Raw genomic sequence first — 14,338 nt, 5'->3', positions numbered from 1 at the left:
AATCTAATTAAAACACACCCACACGCTTCTTATCTAGCCGATTGTGCCAAATGATTTTATTTATTTATTTTTGCAACCATGACTTGATCACGATACAAGCGGAACATATTTTGGACAATAAGTCGTATACTTTTTTTTTCTTTTTTTAAATTGGAAAAAATGTCTTGGACAGTATATGGAGAAAAATGCTCAAACCTGACCTTTTCAGAGATGCCCGAAATTACTACAATGTAGTTGTTAATACTTAAAAATTTAACATCCTGGATATATATGAACCAGCTGTAATTGGATATTGAACATGAAGGAGGGCGTGCTGGTCACGGTGCTGCATCAGATACCCTTACTGACAGAATGCCTTGGTGCATGCGAGTGTACCCGTGTGTACGATAGGTGGTCAAATAACGAGGTTGGGATGAAGTGGGAAGTAAATATCGATCAATATCAGAAGGTGACGTGAGTCACAATTTAAGAAATGGTGGACACAGTTGGTGTCCCCCAAGGTTCAAATCTTGATCCTCTACTTTTTATATGTATCCCATTGGGATAAACCTCTCTTTCATTAAAACATAATGATTAAAAATCTCCGTTTTTCTAAGCGACTGGAGAATGGTAATATCATCTATTTTAGTATTGCTCTCTTTACTAAAAATATCTGCCACACAATTTATAATGTCGCTGCATTACAGTATAAAAAAATCATCTAAATCTCATGCACTTTCTCTTGACTGGATCGACTGTATTAATTGTATACTATCTGTGATGTGATCTAACCTGTGCAACTTTGTTAGTGGCCTGTTTCAGCAGACATTTTGGCTGGGTATTGGACATTTTGAGGCTAGTAATCGGCAGGTAAGGTTCTTAGCATAAAAACCTTTAGCAACATTATGTATTTTGCATCTTTATATATGTGGACTGTTGTTTAATTTGTTAAATTTGCATGCGAACGTCATTTCCTCAATTGTAAGAAGCCCCCTCGGTGGTTTTGCACGTTCAACAAACGGCCAAGTTAAATTAATGCACATTAGAGGGTCCAATAATCTTTTTGTGTCTCTGCATGGTTGTAATTACAAACACTCAATCTGCCTGGCTGGTTGTCCCACGCCCCCTTCGTCCCGCCGTCCATCCACTAGGCCAGTTGGAGTCTAATCCCGGCAGAGCTAATCTTTCTCTGATCTGAGGATTGCACAATTGAGTTGCTGGGTTTCCTCTCACCTGCTGGCCACCGCATGCCCGACTAACTGACCGAATAGCCGGGCGCGGAGTGGACGGAAGATGGCTTCCCGCCGATCGCCATCCTCTACCTGGACAGGTGAGTGTAACAGCAACGCGTCGGCAACACATGGCTAAGCCACTGTTGAGAAATGCTTGCAGGCTGCGGGGTGAGGCAACCCCCACCGGGCTACTGTAATATGCAGATATGCGATTAGACCTCAGACTAATCTGTGTTGGTGTACTGTCAATGAGGCGAGGAAGGAGCTAAAGGTGAAAAACAATTGATCTTATTGGTTGACCAACGATGAACTTGGGAACAAATATCAGTCCTGGTTCAGTTTTTATTCACTTTCTAATTGTCAGACTTCAATAATGTTTCATTTTTTTGGCAAGCAGGCCATTCTTTTTCACATTTACAGTTTTAATATGTTCTTTTAATGGGGGGAGAAAAAAAAACACATGTCTCGATATTGCTTACTGCCAGTATTTTATCACTTGTACAGCAGACTGATTTTGGTAAGTTTGGGAACAATAATTTGGGGAAACCATGCTAGGCTAAAAACTACGATCTTTTCAAATGAAAGAACGGCGAGGCTTACTAAAGACTTTTGTTATGTTAAAGCTGGAAAAGTCACTTGTCTTTAGTGATGGATTTTTAAAAAAAATCAGTTTAAAGGCCCTCTTAGCAGCAAATAAAGCTCTGCTGTTCTAGTAGGCTTTTTTTGGGGCAGGGATGGGCCAAACTCAGTTCCTTGAGCGTCGCTATCCTAAATGTTTGAGATGTTTCCCTCCTCCAACACACCCGATTCAAATGATTAGCTCATCAGCAAAATCTGCGGCAAGTGTGTTGGAAGACTCCCAAACAATTTTTCTTGAAGCAAATCCAGACTACCACTCGCTGAATTATACGTTAGCATATGTTGTTTCACGGCGCAATAAAAAAAAAATTTGAAAAATTTCCAATCCATTCGAGATTAATGCATCGCCAACCCTGGAATCATGGAATGTGATTACATAAAAGCATAAGCATTGGCTCATGCGCTTCTCTGCGTAAATATCGCTCTTGACACATATCTCGTGTCATCAACATATGCACGAGGGATTTTCTCTCAGCTTGTCCTCCGGGTGTTTCAAACTGGCGACCCTCCAGTTGCGAGACCTCCTTCTACAGCGTCACCCCGGGCAGGCGACCGCTGCCAAATGAGCTGAGCACGACTCGCTGCCATGAAATGAAAGAAAAGAAAGTCATCTTGACCTCTTCATTAGCATGTCGTTTGTACAGTGAGCTGCCAAACGAAAGGCTCCGAGAGCGAGCTGTCCACGGTTACAGGATTGAGAACGCGGTCAGAAGCCTGTTTTTGTTTCTATGGCTACAGATGGTCTGCATCCCTAAATAACCACCCGTCGTAACCTTCTGATTAAAAGAAAGCCCGCGGCCGTCTTGACTAAAAGGCAGTTCGATATACAGTATATGAAAGTGAACAAGTCTTTCTTAGCTCTGAAAAGCGCCGTTGGCTGAGCATCAATGAGGTGTCATAAATAAAATTACTCACCAGAGTCATAGAAATAAATCCGCCTTTTAGAGTTTAACCCTTTCATGCAACTTGTAACCTGATAACATGACACCAGCCGCCATTTAAAGTGCCACCGATTCGCCCTGAAATAAAGCTCAATTGTTCTAGTAGGCTTTTCCTGGCTTTTTATTTTTTATTTTTATAAACAGCTTTTTCAACTCTTCATGTGACCTATAACCCGGACAGCTCATTTGATAAAACAATCGAACCCTTTTGTGAGGACAAGAGATATGTTGCACAAGTGTGCACACCCTCATAACTGGACATGTGTCCAGAATGAATCAATCTTTGGCAAACTCGTTAAATGGGACTCGGCACACACCTGCCGTCATTTTGCGCCTCTATCAAACCTCAATTCATGTTGTTCTGGTAGGATTTTAGTGACTTTTTTTTTTTCAATATTAACAGTTGCTCATTTTAATACCTTTTCCAAATATGTTTTTTTTTTTGGGGGGGGGGTGGAGGGTTTAATACATGTCTGTAGGTCACATCGATGGTGGAGGAAGTTATGCCGTTTTTTAATTAAATTTTTCTTTATTTTGTCACAAAAACATGGCATTTGAAAAGTGATGAAAAATGGGGTTTTTTAATGTAGTTTTTGTATGTATTTCAAACATGAATATGGTTATTTGTTGTTGGACAAGAACAATTCGTGAGATGATAGTGTACATTTGAATCAATACAGGTGAATCATCCCAAGATGCTCCACTTTCAGTTCAGTCTTTTGTCCCTAGTGGCAAGTATTTTCAGAGTAAACTGTACATAATGCACATACAGTTCTGCAGTATGTTTTTGCAAGTTGTTGCATTAAAATAAAAAGACAAACTAATATCTTCTTCACTTCCTTTATAACCGATGTGTCACAGAGCCACGAGGGAACGGACGAGGCTCCGTCCCAGCGGCCACAGCTCTGAGCGAGTCCTCGTCCATCCACAGCGACGCCCTGTACCACCTGACCATGGACGTGTCGCGGGTGGGCCTGGAACCTCTGTCCAACACCATACTGGAAGCAGAACCTGACAAAGAGGATGCTTGGGATGAGGAGGCTCAAAGTCTACTTAAGGTGACTAACCAATGATTGACGGTCTATTAAGTCAGAAGAGGAAGCGGGTAGGAGACAGGAGAAGCGGCAGTAAAACAGGCCAAAGTCCAGATGTTTTGAGGGTGAGGCATTGTGTGTTAAGGTTGCGGCTGAGCTGGAGTGAATAATCAGATGAATTTGGGCAAGAGGCAGGCTAAGCTCTGGACTGGTCACTCGTTAATCAGAATTTGCCTATTTTAAAATTGCCCCAAGCTGCTGCTCAACCTGGTGACAAAGCACTTTTTTTGGAGACAGCCTGATGAAATGAGTTCCTCCTTTCACTTCATCATATCTCCATAGGACCATGGTGCCAGAAGATGGCGTCAAAGCGCTTTCTCGTATTTAACAAGGCTCTGGCCTGACTAAATGAAGCTCCTCCTTTCACTTCAACATAGTTCCTTAGCACCGGAATGCCAGATGATTCTTGTAATGTTTTTTTGTTGTTGTTGTTGTTATAATCATTTTTATTCTCTGCTGCCATAATCTCTTCAAACAGAGGATTGCGTCATATTTGGGTCAAACCATTTATTTATCATGGGAAAATAATCCAATGCAAGAACTGCATAAACAGTTCTGCCTTTAAAGAGAGGTGTTAATTTAACATGTGTACGGTATATGTATCTGTGTATTGTGTTCAAAAAAAATTCGGTTGCCTCATTTCGGTCTAAAACGTAAATATCTAGTATGCAGGAAGCTGCAGTGCACCACAGCCACAATAATAAACAGAAGTTATCGTTGCGACAGCTCTTGTATTGGCTTTTGCGGATGTACCTAATGAAGTGGCCAGTAAGTGCACACACTTTACAGATGGCTTCCCCCCCCCCCCCTCCACCCCCCACCCCTCTTCTTTTAAACAACGTGTCGCGCGCACCATGCCAAACTCGCCGGCGCTGCGCACGCATCCCGCACGCGCGCACACACACGCTCACACACACTCGCATGCTCACTCAGACACTCGCAGCGTGAAAGCTAGATGGATGCCTCCTCTCGCCTGTGGATCATGCTGCCAAGCTACGCGCTTCCCTTCAGATCCGAGCCGAATCCCGTTTAGGATCCGCGCCATGAAACCTGTTAAAACGCCACGGTGGTTTACCGGAGTGACCTGTAGTGTGTTTTTTTTTGGAGGGATGGAAGAGGTGGCGGCGGGGATGAATTCGGCTGCCTTTTTGCCAACTTTTACTCATCGTCTCCCTCAACTTGTCTGATTCTGTTTGAAGTGTCACAGCATGCAGACTGATGACAAGATCCCAGTGAGTACAACAAGCTTGTTCTTTTAGTTCCAGAACTGCTCCCACGCCTCTCGTGATTAACTAGTATGGTGGGTGTACTAGTTACCTGCTTTTCACTAGCAAATACCATTGCAAACATTGCTTCTCACCTATATCGGACCTGTTGGCTTTATCAACATATAAACTGGTTCCTTGAAATATGGGTGATCTTACAAGATGATTTTTAAAATCTTTTTAGCACAATTGTTCCCCCCCCCCCCCAAAAAAGGACAAAAATGGCCGTTTTTGCAGATTTTTTTTCTCTTTTGTAAAGGTGTACAAATTGTAAACGGCTATTTAAATGTTATTCTTCCAAAAAAAAAAAAACCATTGTCGGGCCCTAACTCTCAGAGGCATATATTCTTTATCCTCTGTGAAAAACGACAAATATTACTGTACATTACTGAGTCGGAGAACCCATTGTGAACACCCGTATATGACAAACACCCTTCCGGTGAACATTTCACCTTGTAGATATGAATTTACTCCAATCTTTGCAAAAAAATCCTCACTGCGGTTTGTTTCCTTCTTAATGTGCCTTTGCACACACACACACACACACACACTGCATATCTCTACAGTTTTTTCTCCCATCCAAGAAGGCAGAAAGGATTATTTGTAACGGTTTTCGAATGTTGCAGTTCATCCAGAAGGGGACCCAGACACGGCACGTGACCGCGTTTGGATGGTATCCAAGGGAAACACCGGGGTCTGTGTACTAAACAATCCCGAAAAAAAGGCTCCCCCATTCGTTGGACTCCTAACTGACGTTTAAAAAAAAAAAAAAAAAAAAAAAGGCCACACACGAGAGAGAATGTGCATACCTCACTCATACTTTAGAGCAGCTGCATTGTGCAGGGGAGTCTTTGTGCTCTTGTGTTGCTCTCTTTTTATTGTCTTTCAGCTTCTCACTCTGCCTGTCAATGCGTCCCCGTTGGCCGCAGTTGTTTGTTTTTACTCTTCTGACCAACTGGCGACTAAATACAGGCAAATGTGCATTAAAGCTTTGCTTTTATTTCTCATTGGAATCGGCACGATCAAATTGAGGCGATTCAATACGGGGTTCTCAGGTTTGTAGTTGGAATAGCAAAAAAAATTAAAATAATAAAAATGTAAAACGAAATTTCGTACTAATGTCTTTTTTTTTTTTTTGGAGATGGAATCCTGCTAAATTCTCCATGACAACAGGACAAATGCAAAAAAAGCTGGCCTTCATTTTTTTTCTCTCTCTCTACAGTTGAACTGAAATCAGCACTAAAACTCCCATCATGCCCCGGGGCCTTTCGAGCCTTCCCTCTTGTGTCCTCAATGTTCCGTCTCCTTCCACTTCCAAACAATCAGTCTAAATAAAGAATCCAAGTGGCAAAGGTGATGCGACTGCCCACTCTGCCGCGAAAAGGTTCTCACTTCAGTGTTTTTTGAGAACCTGCCAATAGCCACTCTGTGTGCGCGTGTGTGTGTGTGTGCCGACGTAGCCGTCCGTGCTCAATTTCATTCAAGCGCTTACGTAAGCTTCGCTTTTCATTTTCGGTGCTAAACCGGCTGTTGTAAATTTACGACTATTGATGCAAACAATTATTTTTTCCCACTTCTGAGTGTCTGGTATACTGCGCATATCCAAATTTTGACGACAGTGTCTTGCTTCTCTTCTCCAGGTTGTCAGTTCTTCGTCGAGCCCCCAAGACAACGGCGAGGGCCTCCACTTCTCGGACGGCCGGCGGAAAGTCGACTACGTGCTGGTCTTCCACCAGCGAAGACAAGCCTCCGTTCGTTCCCCTGCCAGCACGTCGGTTTCCCACGACCGACTGTCCATCGTTTCCAACGGCAACTTCCCGCCGTCGCGTGGCTCGGACGGCAAAGGCGGAGGAGGAGGGGGGAGTGGCGGAGTACCGGGAGGGGAGGTTGTGAGCATCGGCGAGGTCTTCATGGAGCTGGACAGCGGAGGAGGGAACGAAGCGGCCGAACCCGCCGACCACGAGATACATCTGATCAGACAAGAGTTCGAGGCCAACCTGCTGGAGGCCGGCCTGGAGATCGAAAGAGACCGGGAGGTGAGTGCGATGTGGCAGTCAAAGCCGAGGGCTAATTTTTCCCGACACACTATGTCAGATTTTAAGGTCACGTTAACCCTCTCATGCACCCTGTAACCTGATAACATGATAGGCTGTCCACTTTTGTAACCGCTGTCCCTCAGAGTTCAAATTAGCAACCTAGCGCCCTCCACGCTACCGCACAGTCCTCGCAAACATAACTCATTTTATTTCAAGTGAATTTGGAGGCTTTTCTATATTCCTGATTTTGTGTGTTGTCTGGGTGGCCCGGTGGTCCAGTGGTTAGCGCGTCGACCTCACAGTGCAGAGGTACCGGGTTCAATTCCAGTTCCGGCCTTCCTTTGTGGAGTTTGCATGTTCTCCCCGGGCCTGCGTGGGTTTTCTCCGGGTGCTCCGGTTTCCTCCCACATTCCAAAAAAAACAAGCATGGCAGGCTGATTGAACACTCTAAATTGTCCGTGGTTGGTTGTTGGTCTCTGTGTGCCCTGCGATTGGTTGGCAACCGGTTCAGGGTGTCCCCCGCCTACTGCCCGAAGACAGCTGGGATAGGCTCCAGCACGCCCCGCGACCCTTGCAAGCTGATCGGAAAATGAAGGAATGAATGACTGTGTGTTATCCATACATTTCCAAACAATCGTGAAAAATCAAAATTCTTCTCCGGCTGGGAAAAACGGATTGGATTGGATTGCATGAGATCGTGAGGATGAGGGGGTGGCTACTACTAATAGTAGTAGTATGATATGCAAGAGTAAACGCTCGAAATGATGACCGCAGCTTAGGAAGGAGAGGCATCTCCGATGGGGTGGGGGGGAATCCAAACATTACAGATGGAGGGAGGAGCTTACATCACGGGAAATACCCCTGCAGTGGAAGTAGGGCACGAGTCACGATAAGCCCGAGCCAACCTTCACAATAGTATGCTGCATCAAGCAAATCTCTTCTTCCTGAAAAAAAAAACCTGAGCCGAAACATGGTCCTTTTTTTTTTGTGTGTGCTCCTTTCTTCACACTCCTCGCAAAGTTAATGTGATTTTGGCAGCCTCTCCTTCCACTTGCTGTGTCCACGCCAGCTGCTGGCTGTGCCCTCTTCCGTACCACTCGCCTAATTTACCCCGCGAAGCGGCTCATTTAGACTTTGACATTCAGGCATCCTTCCACCGCGCCTGTGTCGAGGTCGGGCGTTTTGGTTCGGGCTCGTGTGTGTGTGTGTGTGTGAGAGTGATGGCGTGCGCAGTAGGCGCTTGGCAGAACACCCACCCGCCGTTGTTGTCGTCGTCGTCGTAGCGGGCCTGTGGGCTACGGTGCTACAAACGTGGCGATTGTGAAAGTTCTGTCACGCCGTCGCCTGCTCACGCCAAAAGGAGCCGTTTTGGCGGCTGCCACGAGTCATATTTGGAAGCCATAAGTGCGTCCGCTACTTGGTGATGTGAGGTCTGCAGGCAATCATTAATCAGATTACCATTGGATAGATAGGACTTTAATCTCGTATAAGATTAGCTTCCCGATGGCGCCTTATTTTATCTCATGGATCGCCATTTGATGTATTCAACTGCTGAAAGCAGCCAGTATGGAGATTTTCATTCCCTCCTTTGACTATATAGAACAGGATATTCTTTCAGGGTGTCTGACAAACATAATTACACTCCTTCATTTGAATATAGTGGTGGTGTGGGGGGGGGGGGGGGATACTGTTGATATACCTCCGGTAGGTGCTGGCACGTAGAAGGACGAGTCGTCTAAATAGCAAGAGTTCTTAACTCATTCACTCCCAAAGACGTTTTTACACGTCTTTTCAGACTTGGTCTAGAATTGGCGTTGAATTTAAATTTTTGGGCAGAGGGCATTACATGAACCCGATAACAAACAGTGCACTTGCATGTTAGTGTTGAATTCATTCCTAGTCGATTTCTACAAACTAGTCGATAGGTGTTCGTAAATGCTAATGCTAATTACTCGGGAGAGCTAATGCTAACCCATGGGGAGAAATGTCCCAGTTGAGAAAATATTATTAAACGCCGCTGGGTTGCCATGGCCATGATGTGCCTCGTCGTTGTCGTTTTAGAGCCGTTTCTTGAAACTGAACACGAGAGAAAGCAACGAAGACCGAATTTTCTCCGGGTGCTGTATTGTGGCATCTTGAGGCATATCACAAACCTTTTTTTTTTTTTTTTGACTCTTTCTGTTGAACTTATTTTCAATGAAAATTTAAATTGTTTTCTTCTTTCGAGAGCGCTTCTTAATCCCACCACTGAAAATTGGAGCGACTTGAACGGCCAACTTGTTTACCGCGTCTCAGGATTATTATCGTCGATCCTCTTGCGGCGCACTTTTAATTAGATCACATCAAGTTACACAATATACTAAAGACTTCTTGTCAGTGAGATGCTGTAAATTTTCCTGCGGCGGATATACATTCTTTTCGCAACTTTATGGATTATACCTCGCCCTTTATCCGATCCGTTCAGCGCCTCACACCTGCTGTGCATCCGTCATTTTCGCAGTCAACGTTTCCTTGACTCCCGCCTCCCACTTAGCAACACGCTGTCGCCCAAATGATCACCCCCCCTCCTAGATCAGCGCATCTCCCCACCTCCCCCCCCCGATGACACCCCTCCACCGGCTGCGTCCTAGTTCCCCCCCCCCCCCTCACCCACCAACTGAGATAAAGAGCTAATTGGAAATCCCTCTACTAATTAACCTTCTCCAGACTCAAATGTATTTATATCCACTGCATTTTGATACAAGCGAGGAAAGAGGGCAGCCGAAGGTGATTAAATTAGTTATTTATTATTGAACCATAAAGTTCAACTCCCCACAATAAAAGGCCACTCTTAAATGTGCAGTTGTACTGTTTTTCTTTAGACAAATGAAGTTCGCCTATAAGGACAATAGCGCCTTTTAGGTTCATCCTGATTCATCACCAGAAAGCCCAAAAATTATTATTATTATTATTTTTGTGCCGAGTGGTATCCAGTAGGCTTCCCCGATGGAGCAGCAGCAGGGAGGAAGTAGCTGACGCGATAAGAGAGGAGATAATGAAACACAAGAGCAGTGAGAGTGGCAGTTCAATGAGCCGGCCCGTCAATCAAGCGGCTGAAAGCGTCGCCTGCCAGGTACAGAAGGTACAGTCATGCAGACGGGGGTGGGCTGAGAGAGAGTGAAAGATCTCAGGGGCGTCCAAGTCGAGAAAGGGAATCGGGTTTCCGCTGTTGCCCCCCCCCCCCGCAACCCCTCCCTCTCCATCCCTTTACAGTAGCTGATCGGGGTCCGAGGAGTGTAACGTTACCTGCGCTCTGGCCATCCATCCCCTTTGGCGCTCCGGCTGCAAACAATGTCGCTCACTTTGATATTCACAAATCAGTCACGCGCTCCATCCGAACGCATGACTTATTTGCGAGGTTTCAAAGGCATCTGGAAAACGCTCCATAATTGCGGTGCGAGGGACGATGATTCATCATCGGCAGAGCGGGACGTTATTAGGCATACAATGCTTTCCAGGACATGATGATGTTGGACAAAGGAGCGAAACAGTCTGCCAAGGAACAGGCTGCACCATGCAAGGAGTGTTGAAAACAGCCACAGGCGTCGCTTCAGGAACACGCGAATTCTCTCTTGGTCGGGCCAAAGTGAAGGCGTTATAGTGAGAGTGGGACGTGGGTGGGACGTTGTTTACGTTGAGATGACATTTAAAATAGGTCAGATAATGGACTGCCGGGTCAAAATTCAAAGTAGAGAAGCATCTCAAGTTTGGCTCGTGCTTGCGGTCCATCGAACCTTACATAAAATACAATCTTAAAGCTTACACACAATGCAAAAACGACATAGGCTAAAAAATAGCATCACTTATCATAAATAGATTTTTGAACACACAGCGCTGAGCAACATGTGTCTATAACGGAAAGTCGCAGGCATATATTCTTTATCCTCTGCAAAAAATGACCAATAACACTCGTTTGTGAAAGTCTTCTTTGTTTGTATCTGTATCTCAATATTATTCTGCCCCCTGGTGGCCAAAGTCAAGACCAGACGAAGTACAATGTGGGGCAGGAACGGATTACTGACATTTCCATTCATTTCAACAGGGAAAGATGGTTTGGAAGTATCAGGAGGCGCACTGTATATTGAAGTATTTAATAACTACTTAACTCTGGTTTGTTTTTAGGTGAAGGCTCATGGTCTGAGCTTCACCCGCCTCCACGCACCCTGGCCGGTGCTTTGCAGGGAAGCGGAGTTTCTCAAAATTAAAGTCCCAACCAAAACGGTAAGAGCAATATAGATGTTGTTTGTGTACAGTACTTTCAGTTCGGTACTTCCTGCCTGTGGCGCAAGGTGTATCAGCGGAGTCATTTTTTTTTTTCTGATATACGGGTTTTGCTGTGTCCCACAGCGCTATGAAATTAAAGAGGAAAGTGCGTTCAGCAGCAGCATGAGCAGCGTGTGGAGGAAGCTGAAGCAGCCTTTCCAGCCCAAAGTGCCCCCTCAGGACCACGGACCCACAAAGTTCCTCACACACTGCTTCTCCCGGGACAAGCTCCACCTGTGAGACCAAAACACACACACACACGTCACTCCATGTTGTTGGCATTGATGGATACAATTTAAAACTATGTGCGGTGGTCGTCAGATACAACGTCGCATCGAAAGACTCCTTCTTTGACAACGCCACAAGGGGCCGCATCGTAAGTGTTGCAATCACAGCACGTTGATGGGAGGGGAATTCAGGACTAAATCCGGTAAAAATGGTGCATGTCTTCTGCCTTAGGTGTACGAAATCTTGAGGAGGACCGTTTGCGCTCGGACCTGTCAAACCATTGGTGAGAAAACGCAGATGGTCAGCTCTCCCCATGCGATGCATTCAGAACAGGCGCCAACGCTGGGAAAATCAATCATCAAATTATTTCATAAGTACAAATGAAAACACATGGGGACCCTTGACAATAAAACGCTCAGTGGGCGGGGCTTAAGAACAAAGCCCGCCATACTTTGCTCAGTCCCTCCCGATGCCAATGAAACCCAAAATACTGTAGTAGAAATTGCTATGTGCCATGTGTGTGGTTGGCTTTGCCCATCACGGCAGAAGGCGTCCGCCGGAGGGTCGTGCCCAAGCTGGAGGCACAGAAAATAGAATTGCCTCTCTTTAACCTAATTCCTCCTTCCCCTTAGTTCTTGCTTGATGCATTTCGTCACCTAAACACACAGAGATCCCCTCCTCTCCGCTCCCCTCCCTCACCCGCTTGTTGCTTCCCTTCCACCTCTACAAGTGGGTCACGCGTCCACGGGGCAGGCCCAGCTTGAAGCCTCAAGAGTGTGTTTTAGCCTTGCGAGGTTCATTAATAGCCTGGCTCATCACGGCGCAGTCCTCTTTGAGTCATTTCATCGTCGGCTTCTCACTTTGATGAACGAGGCCCGTATGTCTGTCCTCGGATGTGCCGCCGTCCGGAGCTTGCGCTCACAGGTCAGGACAGTTCTTCCCCACCCCGGACTAAAGACTAAATGCGGCAGTCCCAGTTTGCCTGACACGAAAAAGTCCAGCTAAAGTGGCGCAGGGTAGCCAAAAGCTTTCAAAAACAGCGACTGGCGCATATCAGACGCTCACCACTATGTGGCGCTCTGATCCGGCCACCATCATGTCACACTGGTTTCCCTGCAGTGTGGCTTGACGGGAACAAGGACGTAAACTGACCCGCACGCTTCCGGGCCAATGGCGAGTACAGTACAGCTTTTGTTCCTGTGATGATGAGGGCGGAGCTAGGGTGTTGAACAATGCGAGGGGCTACGAAGTGGCGTCCGATGTGTGGGGAAAAAAAGCAAGCGAATATATATCGGCTGATGAAATAAAACAGTGGAATGAAAATAATGATTAAAATAACGATTTCGGCCATTGATGCATACTAGAAGATTAGACTGTTTTCCAATACTTTGTCCTTTGTTATACCACAACAGAGATTAAAATTGGGAAAATAATCGGGAAAATCTTCGTCCAATGTTATAATTAGTGTGTTCAAAACAATATTGAATAAAGCTAATATCGAACAATTAACCGGTTCGGCCCCTTAAAAGGATAAAAACATTTTCACTCATGGAGGCAGCACTTCATCCGATCATGTGTGTGGTGCTTAAAGCAGAGCCATTGCCATACCCAAATTCCGCAAGCAATGAAGTATGCATTGCAGGTATCACGACATTGATAGCAAAGGGTGTCTACGATGCTGCCTTCCCTCTTCACGATGTAAGTTTTGGCTCTCCTTCAGCATTACGAGAATGAAAACAGAACCAAATACTGGATATCGACTGATTTTTGTGTTCTGTCTCCCTCAGGGAGATTACGATGCCACTGGACATCCCGAGGAGAGGAATGACCGACGGGTAACTGTCTTTCACATATCGTACAATTTTCGTCCTCCGCTTTGTGTTTTCTTAATACTTCCTCGCAAAAAAAAAAAAAAGACCTCTCTGTCCAAGTGTCTCTGAGCATTTACTCAATTGTTTGGATGAGAGTTAACATTGACACCACCTTCGTGTCTGTCTTGATAGGTTCTCCATGAAGAGTGGGCCAGATACTCGGCCTTCTACAAATACCAACCCATTGATTTGGTCAGGTAATGTCCGTTGACATCGCTTCGCGTTAACTTTTGTATGTTTCCTCTGGTTCAAAAACATTTTCAGAAACTGTTAGCTATTGAATTCCAATTCAGTAATTCACTCAAAAGTGATTGTCATACTTATTATACTATTAATGTTATTTCTAACTCTAAAAAAAATGCAATTTTCTGATATAATTTTACCTTAAAATAGGTTAAGCTTAATTTGGTCCATTTGTATTTCAAATCATGTTTTCCCATTGAAATGAATGAAGATGCTCTGAATCCGTTCCATGCCGCCCCTCCGCTTATTTTTGATTCAGAAAACTAGGAGTCTATAATATTGCAATTCATAAATAGAATATAAAGAAGGCCATCATTTTTGCCAGTTTTTTTTTTGCAACAAGTGGACATTGTGCTACTCCTTCTGGTACACGTATACATGGAGGCGGTCAAAGTAAGCTGCAGTATTGTACTTGTTCTATGCAGGGGATAAATAATCTAAGCCGCTGTATATTATTTATGTATGTATTTATTTATTTATCCGTCCATCCATCCTCTCATCCGGTTAT

The 14,338-nt window shown here is 45.0% G+C and overlaps 1 protein-coding gene across 4 annotated transcripts in view; it reads left to right on the top strand.

The window, feature by feature from the left end:
• The first annotated feature begins 177 nt into the window (after window positions 1-177).
• Window positions 178-14,338, top strand: part of ano2b (anoctamin 2b) — a 28,179-nt gene continuing 14,018 nt past the window's right edge. For 3 of the 4 annotated variants that reach the window (XM_086103342.1, XM_086103345.1, XM_086103344.1), the window contains exons 1-11: window positions 178-1,309; window positions 3,653-3,849; window positions 5,085-5,117; window positions 6,791-7,186; window positions 11,348-11,446; window positions 11,573-11,724; window positions 11,810-11,864; window positions 11,948-11,999; window positions 13,359-13,414; window positions 13,504-13,551; window positions 13,720-13,784. In XM_086103342.1, the coding sequence (XP_085959468.1) occupies window positions 1,273-1,309; window positions 3,653-3,849; window positions 5,085-5,117; window positions 6,791-7,186; window positions 11,348-11,446; window positions 11,573-11,724; window positions 11,810-11,864; window positions 11,948-11,999; window positions 13,359-13,414; window positions 13,504-13,551; window positions 13,720-13,784 (1,190 nt within the window). In that variant the 5' untranslated portion in view covers window positions 178-1,272. The remainder of the gene's footprint in view (window positions 1,310-3,652; window positions 3,850-5,084; window positions 5,118-6,790; window positions 7,187-11,347; window positions 11,447-11,572; window positions 11,725-11,809; window positions 11,865-11,947; window positions 12,000-13,358; window positions 13,415-13,503; window positions 13,552-13,719; window positions 13,785-14,338) is intronic. The other variant, XM_086103343.1, reaches the window with a different exon arrangement.

The sequence above is a fragment of the Hippocampus guttulatus genome, chromosome 22, assembly GCF_054856545.1.
Source record: "Hippocampus guttulatus isolate MCC_2025c chromosome 22, RoL_Hgut_1.0, whole genome shotgun sequence".
Lineage (NCBI taxonomy): Eukaryota > Metazoa > Chordata > Actinopteri > Syngnathiformes > Syngnathidae > Hippocampus > Hippocampus guttulatus.
This window is presented reverse-complemented; position numbering and strand designations above follow the sequence as displayed.